Source organism: Gobius niger, assembly GCF_951799975.1.
Source record: "Gobius niger genome assembly, chromosome: 9".
Lineage (NCBI taxonomy): Eukaryota > Metazoa > Chordata > Actinopteri > Gobiiformes > Gobiidae > Gobius > Gobius niger.
In genome coordinates, this window is record NC_136860.1 from 28,139,916 (window position 1) to 28,160,533 (window position 20,618).

The 20,618-nt window shown below is 38.9% G+C and overlaps 1 protein-coding gene across 2 annotated transcripts; it reads right to left on the bottom strand.

Annotated features, from left to right (window-relative positions):
- Nucleotides 1–1,798: 1,798 nt before the first annotated feature.
- spopla (speckle type BTB/POZ protein like a) lies at nt 1,799–14,238 on the bottom strand. Of its 2 annotated transcripts, none has more exons than XM_079562603.1 (12): nt 14,057–14,238; nt 12,506–12,542; nt 10,812–10,925; nt 10,620–10,741; nt 9,943–10,094; nt 9,721–9,848; nt 5,548–5,725; nt 4,781–4,836; nt 4,453–4,575; nt 3,803–3,945; nt 3,645–3,698; nt 1,799–3,222 (listed from the first exon to the last, which is right to left on the bottom strand). In XM_079562603.1, the coding sequence occupies exons 2-12, from the start codon at nt 12,539–12,541 to the stop codon at nt 3,078–3,080; spliced, it is 1,251 nt and encodes a 416-aa protein (XP_079418729.1). In that variant the 5' UTR covers nt 12,542; nt 14,057–14,238; the 3' UTR covers nt 1,799–3,077. The 2 variants fall into 2 exon arrangements, with proteins under 2 accessions (XP_079418729.1, XP_079418730.1); XM_079562604.1 differs by having other exon boundaries at nt 12,457–12,542.
- Between the last annotated feature and the right edge of the window lie 6,380 nt (nt 14,239–20,618).

Here is a 20,618-nt window from a genome sequence, read left to right on the forward strand (position 1 = left end):
TGCACGGTTGAAGTTTGTGAAAGAGCACTTGGATGCCCCACTGCACTACTGGCAATATATTCTGTGGACTGATGAAACCAAAGTTGAACTGTTTGGGTGGAGCACACGTCGTCATGTGTGGAGGGAAAATGGAACAGCACACCATCATCAAAACCTTATCCTCACTGTGAAGTATGGTGCAGGGAGCATCATGGCTCAGACCCTGGGCAACTTGATATAATCAATGGAAAAATGAATTCACAAGTTCATCAAGATAGTTTGCAGAAACGTTGAGGGCATCTGTCCAAAAGCTGAAACTAAACAGAGGATGGGTGCTGCAACAAGACAGTGAGCCAAAGCACAGAAGCAAATCCACTTCATAATGGTTTCAGAAGAATAAAATATGCCCAGTCAAAGTCCTGACCTAAACCCGACTGAGATGCTGTGGCATGAGCTCAAGAAAGCCATTCCTAGCAGACATCCCAGGAATCTCTGAACAGCAGGAATGGTCCAAGGGTTCACTCACTTTTTCCTCCCGGTCCTGTGAATGTTTACATGTTTTGGCCAATAAAAATATGACAATTGTTTGGGTGGTATTAGTTTTAGACACTGCTTACTCATTTTAAAAAAAAATAAAGACCACATTTTATGACCAATTTAGGCAGAAATGTAAGAAATACCAAAGTATTCACATACTTTTACCTTCCACTATAGCTTTAAGAAGTGTGCATTGTTGCTGTTGTGGTCTTGTGACTGAGAGTTGTTAAATCCTTTTCTATCCCAGTAGCACCATAACACCGCGCTTCTGAATGCGTTCATCAGATCCCTTTATATCCTCCTTGTTCAGTCTAACAATGATTTCGCAGCTGTTACGACAGGTTCACAGCCCTTCGCCAGGTTTGTACATGCGCAATCAGAGAAGAGAAAGAAAACTACCCCAATTTAAAATGTGCCAAGCTCAAAAGTGTGCCTGTGTAATAACACCTTCTGGGCGTATCATTACAGATTAAAAGCAACCCAGATCTGTCTTATTTGGCAAAGGATTCAAGGCAAAGCAAAGCCGTGCAGTTTTCTTACAAGCAGAGCAACGCATTATGGAGAGAAACAGAACTACAATAAAAGAAAAAAGAAAAAAGAAAAATCCCATCTAGCATTTTGGACACTTTCCTTAATCATGTTTTTGTCACTCCACAGTAAAACAATAGTTGGGATTGTAGCGACGTAAGAGCACATTGTCTCGTTGAGCGCTGCAGTAGGCGAGGAAAGTGGAGGAGTGTGATAAAGGATGGAGAGGAGATGGTATCAGGGGCTCCTCCAGCGTCCACGGCGGTACGAGACGAGGATCAGCATCAGCCTGAAGACGCCAAAGACAAGACGACAGCTGCAGAGTGTCCTTAATTAAAGCCAGGGAAAAGATGCTCGAACGACAAAAACCTGTAAAACTTGTAAAATCTCAAATGAAAATCATGTCCCAAATCACAATTTCCATTTTATCACGATTAATACACACTTAGTAACGTTTTATTGCCCAAGAGGTAAGTAAGTATCTGAAAGTTCACACAAAATTGTTATTGGTTAAATCCACCTGTCACTGAGCAGAGTTACATGAAACAGAACAATATGGCGATCCACATTGGTAGATGAACAGAGCTCCCATCACAGTTACATTTCTGTTGTCATATTGCCCAACCCTAGCTTTGTCTGAAAGTGTATTTGTTTTAATAATGTAAACTTAACAATTCCGCAAGCCTGCTACATATCCTATAAAACCCAGAATATCAGGATGGTCCAAAGAAAACACGAGCAGCGTCAGGTGCTGGAAAAGGTTTTAATGGGTTAATGCAGGCATTCTTGCAGACAACAACTTCATCATCTTTTTTGCTTTGAAAGATGCCAAATATGACACTGCATGGTGAGTAAGATCATGTAAAAATGATGCTACTCTGTATTTTACAAAATCCTTGGGAATGCCAGTCACACAACGCCACATACAAGACGGACCGAAGAAACGTGACAACCCCCATTCAGACACACAACACCGCCAGTAGAGTGATGCTCAGCATCCTACAAATATCCAAGCATGTTAGAGGATTGTTTGCACATATTCAATTCATTTAATTCTGCACAAGGAGTCCAGATAATTCGGAAAATAAATTGTCAAAACAAAATTGGTACTTGGACACTTTCTTTGACAATAACATGACCATGCATTAGTCTTGCCACTTTTAGTCACAATATATTGAGATATATGATATTTGCAAGTTGGCAATAAGGAAAGAAATTGAAGATTTTCTCTAAACAGTTCACAGACGTATGATCTGGATATTCAAATGGGAGACTGAGTAAATATTTCCTTATACTTGTTCCAATGTTACCATTTGATCGGGCCAGACATTTGTGTATTTAACATCACAGTCTTCAAAATGGCAGAACCCAGAAATATTATGCCGAAGAGCAGACTTTACTGTATCCTGGTCTTAATATGGTTCAGCTGTCATTTACATAGAAATGGTGCCATCAATATGGGGCATACACATATTCAAAAAGTGTAAAGAACTGACCTTGCACTGAAAGTGTTCATGCTCTTGAATGTCTAGTCACAAAACGGGCTAAACATTACAAATATATAATATTTCCCATTTAGTTAAACCTTTGTTACGTTCCTATAGAACTCCATATCAAAATGACTATTCATGGGAACTAGTGCAACCTGGAGGAGACCTGGTCGTTGTGACAAGGCAGGCACAGCGTAAAGACAACGTTACTCCAGAGCGGCTCCAGAGCAATGGCAGATAATTAAGGCCATTATCAAAATCACAGGAAAAAAATTGTAGCGGACAACTTGTCTTGCTCCCCTCATAGTTCGCACCACCAGGGCAGCAAAGCAAGCCAGCAACACTGAGTGAAACTTGTTTTTTTTTTTCCGTTCTGATACCAGTCCTCTACGTGCCAGCCTCCCCACATCCCGGGCCAGAAAGCGCCACTCTCCCCTCCGATTCAAGTGTGTTCAGTTTTGGTGGAAGTAGAGTGGTACCCCCAAAAGAGTCCGTCCTCTGTAAACCCAAGCTCCACATTTCCAGAAGGGTCCCGCGCAGCTGTCACGACTGTTTTAGGCGTTTGCGGGGAAGACCAAAGGGCGGGCACTGTGCTGAGGCCAAGGCGCGGAAAGCTTCAGCCACCAAGTGAGGGTGCGACTGGATCATTGACTTCCAGCCCGCAGTCTCCATTATGTCTGTGGCATGACTGTAAGCACACACAGAATGAGGCTTAAAGTTTGGAACTGCACATTAAAAATCAATCAGCTCAAATTAGATCGTAATAACAATGCAAATAGTGTGGGTCACGACTCACTTACAGGTTCTTAAAAAAGCCAGATGTACGTGGTCAAATACAGAGTTCAGTTTAAAACCTTAACATAACTAGTTTATGAAATCCTGTGATGCTACGCTACATCTACAAGTCTTTTCTTAAATTTTTGTAAATATTTCTATTCCCACTATTTGTCTCAGTGCAAGTCTAGGATATACACAGATATGGGGCTTCAAAACTGAAAAGGTAAATGGCTGTCTGCGCTGGCTAAAACAATGAACTCTAATGCATCTGGTTGGGAAAGAGATAAGTGCATGTTATTAATCTCGTGTCACATATATCAGCTAATTACATACTTGCTATTCCAGTTCTTTCCATCTTTACAGCCGAGCTGTCTCAGGACACTGCACCTATGGCAAGGAGATAAAAAGGTAAGCATTCAGGGCTGGTAAACAGAAATGGCAGCACAAATTTATCACTGGAGTTTTTTTTTTTCTTCCGCTGCGATACTTGCCTGTTGATAAAATCTATGGCTTGTGCTTTGAGCTGCTCGGCGCTGTGCAGGTCTGCGAGGATGAGGGTGTCGGCCACGTTCTCCACAGAGAGGCTGTTACAGAGCGCCTCCTCACACATGACCTTTAGACGCTCCAGAGCGTACTGGGACGGCAAGAGAGGGGGACAAAAATACTACAATTTAGAGATGGGACAGGCGGACTTTCATTTCATATTAAAAAACTACTCAAACAAAAACATCTCTCTCCATCAGAGACAAACAACAGGGACTTTTCTTTCCAATAAAACAAAAGGAATAATTAATAGAGCTCCCAGTACATTCTTGTGAATACTGTGTGCTGTCTATACAGAGAAACTCATATTGCTGTTCGTAAGACAAGCCTCATAAGGATTTAGGAGATTAGAAAGACGTTGATGAAGGATTAAATATTTCATTAAACTTCAGTTACACACAAACAAATGCTCCACAGCAGGAACAACTGCACTTGATGCTGAGACACACTGTCATTACAAACACACAAAACAATCACTCCAGAACTGTATTACTTCTTATCGGCAGCCAAAATAAATATTAGGACACAGCTGCACTAAGCTTCTTAAAAGATGCATAAAAATGTATTTGTCTCTTTAGAGTGTTTGAACAACACCCACTTTGTCTGCAGCTGCCAGCAGGTTGTCAGCCATTTTCTCCAGGTTTGGGGCTTTTCCCGTGTAAATGAATCCCATCATTTCTTTAAAGACTTCTGGATCCACATCACTAATATCCACGCGGTTCTGCAAGCAAAACATATTTTAAAACGCAATAAATCACATGCCACTCTCGCAGCAAAGGGAGGGAGTGTTTTTCCAAGTGGCAAACAAGCTCTATAAAGGCACTACGCTAAAATGTTAAAATCCCATAGCAGGAAACAAACTACTATGCTAGCTCTTAGGATGGCAGATGACAAATAAATCTGTTTAAAAATATTGAAATAATTACCTTTTTACTTTCCTCCATTTCATGCTCAAACATTGCATTGAAAACTGGGGACCTTGCTGTTGAAAAGAAAAATATCGTATCATTTAGTAACGCATCTATAAAAGCGAAAGAATTTATGTACACAATAATGCTTTTCTTTTTTTTTTATAGCTGTGCATTAGACAACAACTGAAAGCGCAGCCATAAATGATCTTTATTACTTCCACATTTAGTGTTTGCCTCTGACCAGAGGAGCTGTCTCCACGTCGTTTAGTGCAGAGATAAGCTGGAAAATAGCTGGCCCCTCAGTCTGGCAGACCCCTCAGTGATCTGGGTCAAGTAGGGCCAAGCGGTGCAAGCAGGTGGATTAGTGCTGCCCAGCACAATCCCAAGTCTAAGCATCTAAACGGCGCAAACTTGTAACATGTATCAAATGAAACCTTGTGTTTAGTTATGGTTTTATTCCCAGTAATTGCACTGTTATGTAACGCCATATCCATAACGAAAGGAAGCTACAATGTATCACAAAATCACTGGGGTCTTTCATTTGACAGCAGATTACACACTATTTGCTAAGACAAAACAAACGATAACTTAAGGCGCAAAAGTAAAAATGTTTTCAGAATCTGTGCTTTTCAACGCCCTATGGACCTTCGAAATGTAACTTTACTTTGTCACTTTGCGAACAGTCCTCAGTGAGACCCATGTGTTTCCAGAGCACTTCCAGCCGCTGTGCAGTTTGCTGAGCTGGGGCAGAGAGGAGGATTGTGTGGGGAGGAGGCGCTGACCTGCGAGGATGGATTTGTGGGCCTTGAACTCCTGCCCTCCGACGTAGAGGCTGCAGTCTGTGAAGCGTGAACACTCCCAGAGGCTGCCCAGGTCGTCAGACAGCTGGCACTCCGGCACCTTCAGCATGTTCATGTTCGACTGCCCCGAAATGTTCACCGAGTCCTGCACTACGCTCACCTAGAAGCAGAACAAAAACACACACATTTAACTTTTTGAATCGTTGTATACAAAAGCAAATTCCGTATCATAGATGGACGTCATTTAAACTGTGCTCATTGTAAGGATTTTAATTTAAAAAACAAAAAGGTTGAATATTTTTGTCATATACAGTGGATGTCGACAAATTAGAACATACAGATGTCAATTCACATGCATAATTTATAGACATCTTGCTTGTATTTTTTATTGGGTTATTACACTTATCACTACTTTTTGAGTGAAATCTTTGGCTTATTCAGTTGGGACAGTGCATGTTAACAAACACAACACATTGGATGGTAACCTTGGGCTAATTTGCATCTGTAGTCCCACACTCGCACTCTCAAACATCCTGGCCTATTGTACATGTTTTTTAGTAGAAGGGGAATCCTACACAGACACAGGGAGAACATGCAAACTCCACACAACTCCCGCCCAGGTGGGAATTGAACCTGGGACCTTTGAGCTCTGAAGCACAGGCACTAACCGCTGCACTACCGTATTAAGATATTTAATACTTATAGACACACCCAGAGTAAATAAAAAGAAATCAGCAAATTTCACCAATGGTAACATCAAGTGATAATAAATACACATTTGTAAAATACACTAGGGATGGGATGATAATAATATCGTTATTCGCGCTAAAACATGAGGCAATTAATTGATCGCCACATTTTTTGATTATCGTGATTATCATGCTAGTAGGTAATCGCTAAATCCATCAGACAACCAGTGCCGGTAACTTTACCGGGAGTGGGTACGTCTCCATGGTGATGTGACTAAAGTCAATCAGCAGTATAAGATCTCAGTAGGTTCGTTCCTCATCCAAATCCATTCTTTGATTACCCACTGCAGAAATAGCATTTTCTGTGTCGAGCTGCTCATGAGCTGCATGTTTTGTATTGATGACAACTGCATAGTCCAAAATGTTCCACAGCGTGTTACTTTATGTCTCACTCGTATGACATTTACAGCAGACAATGAAGAGGAATATTTAATAATTGCCCAATCCTCATCATTTCTGCAGTTTCAGTGATTTTTTAAACCATAAGCAAATATCGTGATAATATCGCTAATCGCAATTATTTTGGCCAAGATAATCGTGACCCCAAATTTCATTATCGTCCCATCCCTAAAATACACTGGCCAAAAAAAAAAGTAGTCACCACCTTGACCTACAGCAATATTGTGCCAAAAGAAAGACATCAGCTGACCCTCTCAATGTACTAAATGACCAGGTTTTTCCACATTGTGAACGTGATTCTGGGAGTATGAGGATTGGCCACCACAGAGTCCACAGATGTTAAGCACAATGAGAACCTTTGGGATGTACTGGAGGTTTAACGGCTTGACGCCAGAGGTGGACAAACTGGGGCCCGACGGCCAGGTACAGCCCCCCAAGCATTTTTGTAGATTCCAAATCAATATATATATAGAGATTTTTTGCTTTTTCCATACCAAATTGCGTACATCAGAGGCCCCATTACCACCCAAGAGTTAGCCTGGTAAACCACACCCTCTTCTTTACTGCATGAAAGAAGGTGGGTCTGGACATAAACGGTAAGCAAGTGACTGACTCGCAACCAATCACGACATCACAGGGAATTGACAAGGTTACATCACTCGCCGTTGTAGTTCAATCAACAGTGCCATGTGCAGAAGTTATTAGCCAAAACTAGTCATGGATGAAGTACTCGAGGATTTTGCCTCCGCGCTCTCATCATTTTATACTCAGTTCATATTTTGTGAATTGGACTACAGCTGTTGTCACATCTTCTAATAGCTGATTGGTTTATTTCACTGACAATCTGTCCGTTCAAACTGCTCCAATTGCCACGTTACAAGACTAACCTGTGGAATAGACAGGGAATAGTATGGCAGAGCGGGGCAACTCTAGAGTGAGCTCAAACAGCTAAAAAAAAAAAAAGCTCAATAATTTTTTCACTATTTACGTATTTCATTCAAAAGTGACATGAAGATGTATGCATCAAACCTGCTAAGTCAAAGAAGTTTAAATGAAAAGGAGGATCTAATGATATCTGCCCCTTTGTTAATGTTCTACATATGTTTTTGTATACAATATGTACAGTTACCATCAAGCAAGTTCCAGATATAATTTAGTGCATTTTGTAATGGAAGAATTAAGAATGGCAGAATTAAGTTTAAGTAATCATTGGTGCGGCCCTCTAACTCATTACAGTGGACAGGCTCATCAATACATGATCTTGGTGAAACATTAATGAAACACTGTACGGACATAAATCTTGTGACAGTGAAGCTCATCGCAGCAACGCCGCAGTTAATGCACCGTAATCAAGGCTACAGTCGGTCCGACAAAAATATCAGCGTGTGACCTTTTGTAGGCCAGACAGTGTAAGGTGGCAGAAAGTCAAATTTTATGCTTTTTAATGCCATTTGAATCCCTGAAGACTATATTTATAATGTCACAAATGCAAAACATCTAGGCATATTTCATTTTGTAAGATTTGTAAACACAGAGCAATGAGATGACATTTTCATATTCAACACAAAATTGGACACAACCGGCAACATTGGGGTTGTGTAAAAGTTCAGTCAGAAGTGCAGCTGAATTTGTTTTAGATCATAGTTTTGAGAATTTAACTAAACAAGGCAAATGAAGAACTTCCCAAACTAAATTATAATAAAGTTAAGAGCGAGTTACAACACTTAATTGATAGAAAACGGCATTCAGAGTTTAATTTGAAGGTAATTTGCCCATCAAAGTGGCAATTTACCCAGAATTGCTAAATCTGTCAGGAACGTCTGTCTGTGCACCACCTCATCCTGGCACTTACTATTTCTCATTTACACAAATCTCATTGTCACTTCATTTAACTTGTCTCTGAACTCAACAAGTTGCAAAACATTCATTCTTCCTGACACACACAAATTCAATTCATTTGGAGCGAGCAGAGATCCAGCCTCTGAGTGAAAAATGTCATACGGATAAAACGCTGTCAATATTTGTATTTAAATGACGCCACTCGAGTTGTACTGCCAAAGAGGCACATGGGGGTATGATTCAGTGGAAGTACAAGCTTCTCTAAAGCCAAAGAACTCCCACACATCAGAGTCAACTGTAACATGACCGGGTAAATGTCAAAGTCAATACTGCTACAAGCACCCATACAGTCTTTAGTGAGCAATTCTTAACCTGTTTTGTTATGTAAGACTTGGTCTGTAAATCCGAGTTCTCTAATGGGATAAGTGTATTTCAAGTTGCCAAGCACAAGAAAGTATGTGTAATTGTTGACTCCTGGTTCAATAATTGCACTACAAGAACATAGCAACTTCAACTATACCGTCATAGATAAACAACAGAAAACAAAACACAAGAAACAAGCTTACGTCCTTATCTTCGATGGCAACAAAACAGAACAACGCAAGTTTACTCGGTCACCAAAGGAAATGATCATGAGAAACCCAAAGCAAAGGTTCAAGAAACTTTTTTGGCAGACATCTATTAAGCCAATGCTGCATTAAAGAGCCACCCACATATGAAAATAATATAAATATAAGCATATAACTTTTACCTTCAGATTTGTAAACTGCTCATTGCTAGAGGTAGTAAAAAGCAACAGTCAAGAAATGTTTTGAGTTCATTGATTCACTTCTACTGGTGGGTGATATGGCATAGATTTTGTACTTTCCTTACAGCCTAAATCATGATTACTGTGCACTTAGATTATTTACACCGGCTTTAAATAAAGCTTTCTGCTGCTTTTGAAATTCCACACTTTGCTATCTCCTTGTCACAAGACTCAGGAGAGGAGCGTGAGAGAAAAAAGTGAAGCATCTACAGTAAGTATGGAGGACTGAACAGGCAAAGACAAAGCAGAACGCTGAAAAACCACATCACAAAAATAGCAGATCGCTGCTTCATGTCCTTGTTTATAATATTAGGAAAAAATATTAAATTTGCTATCCATAAAAAGCAGTAAAGGTCTTACCTCACAGAACAGAGTGAGCTTGTCATCTGGCAAAAGTCCATTGGCTTCATCGAGAAGAAAATCTCTTCGAATAAATTTTTTAAAGCCCCAGTCTTTGCCTTGGACAAATCTATATGCTCTTTGGCTTTCTGTAAAAAGACAAAAAAAACAAAAACATAAAAAGACATGAAATCTGAATTGAAGCGAAGAAACCCAGAAGAATGAACGTGTAGCTTAACTCACCCATTGCTTTTGTCTCCTCCCGTTTAGCGTTCAACAAAGAAAATTTGAACTTTGCACGTACTTCACTTTTTGGACAACTAACAAGTAGTAAATACAATGACAGATAGTCTTTGCTTTCATCGTCAAGTCCCTTTGGGTTGACTCGCAGACACCTGGAAAAGAAAAAGATCAAACTGCATCAACAGTCATTTGAAACAAAAGGAAGATATGTCCGAATGCATGCAATTCGACAAATTTCCAAACGATGCATGGTCTGGACTTAATGTCAGTCAATACATAATTTAAAGCCAAGTCAAGTTAAAATAAATGACTATTAGTTGTAAGTTTTGAGCATTCTGTAAATACAAGTATGACTGATCCATGACATTTTGGTCTGGTCATGTGTTGCTCAGATCTGCAGCTTATTGACTCTAGGCTTCAACACGATAACAGGCGTATTCAGGCACCTCACTTGTAAACAAAGATTACTGCAGGTATGCACTACCACCCAAACTGTCACTGGATCTATACTGGGAAAGTTTCCGATTGACATGCCAAGTTGTTTTGACACACAGATGACAAAACATGCTGGATTCATTACTGCAGAGTATTTGGGCAATGGAACCATCTAGATTATTTATAATAAAATGCAGTGACATTCAATCATTTCTGGCAAAATTTCACAGTAATGCACATACCATTTCATCTTGTCATTGGGCCCAGATGAGAAAGTCGAACTTTTCAAAACTTCACCCATTTCCTCTCTACAGAAACTGAAGTTGTTTATGGTCCACATGTAGGAAAACTTTACCACTTTGACCTGGTGACAGGACAAAACATACAGTCAAAGCATGTGATTATTAAAGTCAGCTGAAACACAGTGTCCATACCTGTGTGTAACACCAGCTCTCTGCCACAGGTCCACTGGACATCTCCCCAGGCGGGGGAGGGGTGGGAACCCGTGACATCACCGCCACAGGTCTAACTCTCTCCTCCTCAAAGCTCTAACAGTCACAAGAGAAACAAAGGAAAGACATGTTCTAAATCCCACAAATAAACACTATTCTAAAAACAGCGTAACAGACAAACCAAAGAGCTTAATGTCTAAATAAACAGAAACACCCAGATCTGTCTTTACATAGGCCTTAAATGAGTCACATCTCTGGGGAAAAAGTCTGAGAATGATTTCCTTTCATTTTGTTTTATAATACTTTCCGATGTTGGACAAACAGTCAGGCACGCTGCAAATTATGAACAAAAATGCTCCACACAACTCCGTAAACGTCTGGTGAAATTAGTTTAGAAAAGCAAAACATCCAACCACAAAAATGTTCAATGCCACAAATCACTAGCGTGTGGCATTTAAAGCAAATCTGTAAGAACAGGTAGTTCTTGCACAGGCCCATAACAGATGCGGCAATGTGCTAATCAGAAACGTCTACAACTGGAATGAGAGGCAGCTTTCAATTTGCACAGACGCCCTCAAACACAAGAATTGTACAAAATAGTTTTTCTGACAGCTGAGCAAACCCAAAACCACACTTCTGGCTCTGTTCCTTGGAGTTTTACTTATTGTTGCCAATCCAGACTCGCTGTGGGAAGCTGTTCTTATTCAAACATGTTCTTTTTTTTCCTTCTCTCTACCGTGACTGACTTTGAAGCAATCTCTATGAAAATGTAGGTAGCCAAAAACCTCTCATACTGTTCGAATGTTGGAAAGTAATTACTAGTTGGTTAACATGAGTAATACACTTTCAATGAGACTCAACATCTTTGTAGTGCCTTTAGTGTGTGTAACAGCCTTTATTTCAATTATGCTCACTGTGAAATGTTATTAAAAATACACTTGGTCTTGGAGGACACTATACTACTATATCCACATCGCAAAATCCCTGAGACCAACACTAACACACTCTAAAACTAAAATCCATGTTAATTAAAAATAGTATGGTCATGGTTTTCCAGATGTTGTTCCATTTCATTTCTTGTTTAGGTCTTGATTTAGTACTCCTTGCTTTGATACAATTTACTGAAAAAAAACAATTGGTTACACATTTAGTTTCAATTTTTTGGGATCAAATAAATATGCAACTTGGGCATATCTGAACATACAGTAGCAGCGCCAACTTGTATACCCCACACTAAAGGTAGCCTGGTTACAGAGGTTAACCACATGTAGTGCCAGTGACATTTACAATATATAAACTGCTTGCATTGTACTGTAAACAAACAGTCTGGACACTGAGCAGAGCTGTGGGAGGAATGGCCTTTAGCCAGATCTATCCAAAGGTTCACCAGTACTTATTGGGTATTTCAAATAGAACTATAGTGAAACTCAACCTAAACACAATACTTTCTAAAACATCCATTATCCATTTCTTTCGTGTAAAGTCAATCTCAGGCAAGAACATGTTCTGTAAGCTGCAGCTCCAGGCTACCCACAAAACCACTTGGAGCAGAACTTACATCGGACCACCTTTGGTAGCCAAATGAAACAAGAGTATCAGCCAGGGAAAATAATATCTGAGTAATCACCTTTTGAAAAGTCAGAAAATACAGTTAAGGTGGTAATAATCTAAGTTACCACAGCATCGTTCATAGCTTCATCTTCGGGTTTCATTCTAAAAGACATAAAAAAGGCAGAGTTAGATTCTTCCAAAAGGAACCAGGCTTTAATCAGTGAGGTCAAGCTAAACACACATAACGTTTTAAAATATTACTTATATACTTAATTTATATCACAACAGCCCCATGGTGGTTCATCAAAAGAACACCAGAGCCTTAAGGTGTCTTTAGGAGCCTCTAATAATACTAAAATGCTAAATCTTGGGAAAGCCAAGCCAGTTCAGACAATGCTCTTACACTATTACAGTGGTTCCCAAAGTGGGGCCCTCAGATGCACTTCAAGACAAAGCTGGTCCACAAAACAAATACTTTGAAAAGTTAAATTTGATGGGAAACATATTTGCATGAATTTAAATCAAATCTGTATTGAAATCTACAGTCATTGCTATTTGTTGTTTCATATGCAGTTTTAAGCTGTAACATTTCTTTGTAAAAATTCTTTTGAATGAAACAAGTTATTATTATTGGAGGACTTTGAGGGCCCTTCCGATCAATAAGGGGGGCTGAGTCTGCAGACTTAAAGAAGTCATGTGTTATCAGTCAAAGATACTCATTTGTATTTTACTTTGCATTTGCTTAACCTGTAGTATAACATTGGTATTAGCTTGAATGTCTACAGGCAAGAAAGGAACAAGAATAGCTGTTGAACAACTATTATGAACATTGCTAAATTCAGTGCATTTTTAAAAGGCATGAAAAGCATTCATACGCATGTGTATATGTATGAGGGATACATCTAGTCATTAATTCATAACCATAAGGTATGGTAAAAGACATAGTTTACATTTTAGCCACTGTCATTTTCCCCTCCGACCTAATAGCATCCACATCACCAATAATAAACTGATTCTGAACATTTAGGACGTATCATATAAAATGCAAGACCCACCCTTAGGTCTTGACACACAGCCTGGGAAACGTCAGCTTAGTGAATGTTCTAGCAACACCAAATGGTTCCAATGAAATAGAAAACACGAAATTATCCACGTATCCTGCACCACTAAAGTGTCAACACTACACAGAACTCCTGTCAATGCAACACCAGCATATTTATACTTAGATTACCGCCTTAGACGCTAAATTCACAGAGAAGCAATTGTTTAGCACACTAGTTTAAGTGAGCAGGCCATGAAATACGCAAAACTGGCATGTTGGCTTCGATTTCGTAGATTAATGTCAACTTCTTTAGCGTTAAAGCGCAAATGCAGCTAACATGAAGCAGCTAGCCCAGAGCATCTTGTGCATAAATCTACAGCAACACTTTCAAACATGCAGTCGATACGTTAAACACAGGTGTATGGTTATGTAAAGTGTGTGGGGATGTGTTAATGTTAAATCAGACCGCTGCTATTAATGCTTGTAATTACCCGGTGAGAAACAAAGGGCCTTCTATGATCCATGTAACAGGATGCTAGCAGCCCAAGCTAACGCAAACTACCCCTCCTAGCCGAAGCTAATCTGTGCAGTGCTTGCTCACAAAAAAGTTTAAAAAGATATGGTGGCGGCGTACCTTTCAATTCCATTCTTCCAAATCTATCGAATAAAACATGCAGCTTTGTATCACAACCGCTGATTTCTCTCTACGCAACTTTAAGGTCGTTTTCAAGCAGTCTCTTCACAAGGTTTCTTTGTCTTATTTATATCAGAGCTAGCTTACATCTGTGTAGCAACTCGATAGCTTCAGAGGCTAGAAAATATATCCACTGCGCATGCGTCATATTTTGATAACAAGCTTCTCCCTTTTTCAACGCTGTATGAATGAAGAATGTATGAATGTTTTAATAATAATAATAGTGACAATATTATTAATAATATTAATAATCATCGTCATCATCATCATAATCATAATTATAATCCTAATAATCATAATCAACATAACCATAATCAGAATTATACTCATAATAAAAATCATAATCATGATAATCATAGATAATATTATATTATTATTATTATTATTATTATTATTATTATTATTATTATTATTTGTTTTTTTATTTATTTATTGCCATTTCATTCACATGAGAACATAACATGAATCTCTCAAACCTTCAATGTAAGCTGTAGTGCACTGAACAAAATTTGTACAAGTAAATACAATATGTAAGTGTACACAATAAATGACACTCTTTGCGATGACAGTCAGCATACTTATTATAGCCTTATTCTAAAATATAATCACAACAAGAATGTCGAGTGTGTGATTCCCTTGCATATTCTCCCTGTGCCTGCATTTACCTGCATGAAACTCATGTGTGTTCATTTACATAATCTGTCCAAAATACAGAAATGAGCAATCACAAGTGTGATACTTGTTGTATTGGTTGCAAGATAGCAATACCATGACATAACGGCATATTATTAAGGCTCCTTTTAACGTTTATTTTATTATTATGGTTTTTTTTATCAATTAATTAAAACGTGGGGTAAAAACAATTGTTATATTCTCCAATGTGCACATGCATGATTGCTGAACACTTGGAGTCTTCAAGGCAGTATAGTATAATAGCTGGTCTCATGCATAGAGTCTTTTTATGCAGCAGAATGGACAGATGAAACCTCTTATTGCGGTTCATTCACTGTCGGCCTTCACGTGTCTCCTGCTTCTGATGTTTCTCGTCCAGCACACACAAAGCTGCACGGGGTGCACCATTCTCTGAGACAATAGCGGGTAATGGCTCCCTGTAGACCGGTGATAAGTAATTCCCTTTCAGATGAATGGGCAGTGTTCTGTAGAGGGAGCGATAAATAGCTGCTTTTGCACCAATCAGTCAACATTCATGCACAAAATATTCCTTGGCCTTTGATTTTTTTTTTTTTTTTTTTTTTTTTGTGGGGACAACAAACACCTCCAACACTTTGGTAATGCTCAAACAAATTGTAGAAAAAAACAGCTGTGAAATGTCACATTTTGATACAGATGCCAACATCAAACATTTGTAACATCATATGGTGGTGCACTGACCTATCTTTAAGTAGAAAGGATAAATGATAAGATCGCTCCTGAAGAGAGTGAGCTTATCAGATAGTTAATTTCCTTTGCAAAAAGTGGTTTGATGGACGTTCATAGAAAGCTACAATTCAAAACACAGGCAAAAGAATGCATATTTAATAAGAGCCCTCTATTATAATCTTTCGCATTCCTGTATGAATAATAGTATTAAATTCACCCTATTCATGACATTACTTTATTAACTCAAGCAGCTCTTCACAGTATCTCCTCAATCAAACGTTAACAATGGCACTGACAGCCTGTGAGTCCCATCTATAATGGTGTCATAATTGTAGTACATGAAATTGATGTTATTCCTGACATCTGTTCAAGGCTCACGTGTAATGAAGAGTGATACGGCAGAAAGTTATGAGTGTAGAGAAGGGAACTATGTGACAGGGCTTTGACAAGACCTGACTCCTGCTCTGACCTTATCACAACATAGACGTCAAGAAGAAGAGAAATAAGCCTGGGATCACTCTTACACTTTCTGTTGTAGTTTGGAGAAGAAAAGAAAGTCATAGAACAGGACAATGGAGATAACTAAAAGATACCAGGATTTGTAATTTGATTCTCTTCAGGTGATATGAAATATGGTAATAGACACAAAAGAGGGTTATAATGGGTTTTTATCAAAAGATGGAAGCATTTAGAAATGAAAAGTCATATCTGTGAGTATTAAAATCTAATTTAGGTGACAATTCAAAGGGGATATAATGTTAAAAATAAATGGGCTATTCATGTCATATATCTCTTTGAGAGTGCACAAGTTACAGGACCAGTTGATTGTTTTGAAATACATTAAGCAATCTTTCAAAAGCATTTCTTAAGATACAGCGGGAACCATATGTTAACATGCACTTCTTAAAAATACACATTGCTTTTTTTTTCTCACTGTCTGACATGAAACCAGAATTAACTTTTATTCAATTAGAATTTAAAAAAAATAATTTGGATTTGTCAAGAGCCAGAAGAATGAGAGATAGAATTTTCAAAACCAAAAGTTTACTTACACACACTAAGACTACTATATCTTTAAACAATTTTGGACGTTGTCATGACCTTGGAAGCACAAGTCTGGTTCATCATTGTGTGCAATTTCAGGAAACTTGAAGGCACCAAGTACATTAGTAAAAACAATGAGAAATGTCCAGTCATCATACAGATCAGAAAGAAAGCGGGTTCTGTGTCCCAGAGATGACCATGCTGTGGTCTGAAATGAGAATATCAACCCAAGAACAAATACAAAAGACCTGGTGAAGAAGTTGAACCTGGTAAGAGTTTGTCATCATCCAGAGTGAAACAAGTCCTGTAGCAACATGGGCTCAGAGAGTACTCTGTCAGGAAGAAGCCCTTGCGCCAAAAGAAATGTCCAAAAGCCAGTTTGGAGTTTTAAAATTAAAAACAAAAAAATGGATAAAGATTTTAATAATGGTCATCGTCACGTTTGGAGGAAAAAAAAAAAAGCCTGAGAACTTCAACCCAACAACGGGGGTGGCAGCATCATGCTGTAGGGTTGTTTTGCTGCGGGAGGGACTGGTGCACTTCACAAAATAGATGACATCATGAAGGAAGAACACTATATGGAAATATAGGAGCAAGATCTCAAGACATCAGCCAGGAAGTTAAAGCTTGGGCGCAGATGGGTCTTCCAAATGGACAATTCCCAAAGGATACTGCAAAACTGGTTTCGAAGTGGCTTAAGGATATCAAAATTAAAGTTTTGATGTGGTCATCATAAAATCCTAATCTGAATCCAGTTGACAATGTATGTGCAGAACTGAAAAGGCAGGTGCACGCAAGGTGGCCTACACATTTGGATCAGTTACACCAGTTCTGTTTGAAGGAATGGACAAATAATCCTGCCAACTACTGTGAGAAGCTTGTGGAAGGAAATCCAAAACCCAAGTTATACAGTTTAAAAGCAATGCTTCCAAATATTAATGAATGTCAGACAGTGAAAAAAAATGCAAATGTGTCTTTTTATAAAGTGGATGCAAACATGGTTTCCTGCTGGAATATCGTATTATTCAATTTTGTAATTACATAAGTGGGAAAGTGTTTACATGCATATGCGTATTCATGTATTTATTGTATTTATTACACATTAATAAATATGTTTAATTGGTTAGCCCGGATTGGTCCTGGCCTGGGCAGTGGGGACGCTCGCCAAACACCAGGCACTGGGCAGCGCAGAGACTGCCAATGGGCAAAAGATGCGACAAAACATCCCAAAAACATTCAGATGCACAAAATTACTACAATCAACAAGAGGAAAGACCCCCCAAAAAAAGCATCTTAGAGCATCTTACTTTTGGAATATTCATGTGGCCCCATATTAAATAGAATAAATATTATATTATAGAGCCTATGAACAATTGAATAGAGGTAACATGAATTGTATTGGTGAGCAATGACTAGTTTAAAATTTTCTTTGCTGCCAGTAACATTAAGCATTCACTATTACTATGATAATAATATCCGCTATAAACATCCAGGCTGAACGTGACTACAGAAGACATACTGTTTACGTGCTCATCATTCGTGCATGCCTCACTGGAGTCAACGCGCGTTACTTGTAAACAACCTCTCCACGTCTGTCATGTAAAATTAGATTGGCTGTGAGCACTGCGGGAAGAATAAGACTTTATTACGAGTCGATTGGAGGAGTCTCAATGTTGAAGCCCCGTGCCGCTGATAACCTGTCGTTCTTCTGGTCCGCTGCACCTGCTTTCCTCGCACGCTGCTGGGACCCACTTTCTTCCTGACAGGCTCTTGTCTTCTGTGCCCTTTCATCTCCAAAGCTCCACAAAAGAGAGTTTAGAAGTCTTTTATCTGAGCCTGGGGGTACAGTGTGGAGTCTGCCAATGGAGGATTCAACCAATTAAGAAGCTGTTGCTATATGCTTATGAACCATACATCACAGGGAGGTTTAAATGTTTTTCACTATCCTACTGTTTATAATTGGCAAAACTTCTGCAAGCCATTGCACACATATCATACTTGATGTATTTTAATGTCAATCTTGTTATGGATCATATTCTCAAGGTTATCACAAATGAAAAATGTATTAGCACTTGGACAGACACTGTTTATGCCTTCAGCCTTCTGGAAATGCCATAATTTAATTGTAGGAAATCAAAAGCAATCTGTTTAAATTCAAAAGAATGTTTTTTCCTTGTGTGCCAGTCTTCAGACACAGATGTTTCATTATATAGTAATCATGCCACAGGGATACGGGCAAGCACTTGAGTAGAATACATTGATAAAAACACATTTTTAAGGCAATCAAATTCTTATGCAAACATTACAGTGAATGTTTTTAATCAATCCAAAAAACATCTATTGCAATATTCTGTGATCTTTCTGAAATTACAGTTTAACACAAATCAGAATAGTGGATAGCTTCAATGAGACAGTCTGTCTTAGCTCTTCCTAGCATGTCCTCTGTTGGACAGGCTATAGACAACTCCACAGTGAGACATCCAAAAGGCACCAAACATTCACTCATACTGATGTGGAGGAGCAGTGGCTCAAGGCTCAACCACCCAGCAGAGAAGACTGAAGCCCATACATTAGGATGGGGTGTAGATGTGAGTAGTTTTAAAGTTTGGACTTGGTTTATCTTGCTATTGTAGAAGACTTTCTATAAAGAGCTAATGTACTAGAGCTAATATTGTTTATTATGTATACAGGGCATGTTGCCACTACTCTCTTCCTAAACATATATAGCATAGAAAGAATATGAAAAATATTGCACTTAAAATGCTGCATAACACCTCCCTTTCTTGCATCCTCCTATTCTTGTATTCATTTCTTGTTTAAAGCATTTGCGCATAGGCGTGCTCTGAAGAGATACCAGTGTGGATGCATTACGGAGCGACTGGCGTTGAGCAATTGCTGATCCCTGGGAGTGATAAAGAGCGGCGGCCTGTCTAAGCTGAAAAAGGAGGAGAGCCATGCAGCATATAGACCAGGAAGGTCACCAGCTGCCAACCAAGGCCCGGGATCTGAACAATGTCCGCAAGCTCTCCTTTGCTGTTCACGCAAAAGTACTTTAGAGGTTCTCAAACTGTGAAACGGGCACCTTTGTATTTCAAGTTTATTTTTTTCTCCTATTCTCCTACAACTACTACGACTGTAAGGACTACTACATTATTAGTACAACCACTACTACTATTGCTGCTATTATCACAACTACAGTAGTGTATTTACATCAAACATTGATAACACAGCTTGTCTGTACTGGGTTCTTTTTGTGTTTAGGACATTTTACCATTCACTTAAGGAATCTTTGTCAAAAACAGTGATCTTATAGCAGCAGGCTGGATTTATTTTGAATCTTCTGTTGCATCAAAGGCTCCTGAAGTGAGAGGCCAAACGTCCTCAACAGTAAAACAACAAAGCATAGATGACGGCTTGAGAATCATCTATACAATGGAAAACTGTAAGTTTGAGAGCTTACACAAATATATTCTGGAATGTTTTACAGAAATAAAATAACTTCATGAATGACACAAATTACATGTAAATATTCAAACAATGACACAGTGATCTTGGCCTTAGCACCAGAATGCTGTGGAATGATCTGGAGATATGCAAAGGCGATAATCCGCGGGACAGCCATAGTACTATCACTAACTTTGCATATGGTCATTTTAAGGACACTCTTATCTCTCTGGCCCCACAGTTTACCGAGCATATAGATTTATTTATTTACCTCTTGACACCCATTTGTTTGGGGATGCAAGACTAAAAGTCACATTCACTGGGAGGAGACTTTCAGTAAATGCCGGCAGGGGAAAGATTTATGAGGATGCAATCGTACGACTTATACTCAAAGTTCTGACTAAAACTGCAAATATATACGGCTGTGTTTGTCTGAAGTTGAGCCAGTGCTTTTTTATTTATTTTTTTCATCCTAACCTTAATGACGGATATATGGTACTCCAATTACAAGTCATGGGCAATATTTAGTTTAGGATGGGGGAGCAAGGAAAACTATTTTTTTTTTCTTTTCTTTTTACAATATTACACATAATGCAGGTAAGGGCCATGGTTCTCAACTTGTGGCGCCTCAGGA

What these genes read in the sequence shown, in the direction of transcription:
- spopla (XM_079562603.1), bottom strand. Translation starts at nt 12,541, where the DNA reads ATGAAACCCGAAGATGAAGCTATGAACGATGCTGTG. An exon ending in AGCTCACTCTGTTCTGTGAG is followed by an intron (nt 5,726 to 9,720) that starts GTAAGACCTTTA and finishes TTCTGCTTCTAG; the next exon opens with GTGAGCGTAGTGCAGGACTC. An exon ending in AAATGGAGGAAAGTAAAAAG is followed by an intron (nt 4,576 to 4,780) that starts GTAATTATTTCA and finishes TTTTGCTTGCAG; the next exon opens with AACCGCGTGGATATTAGTGA.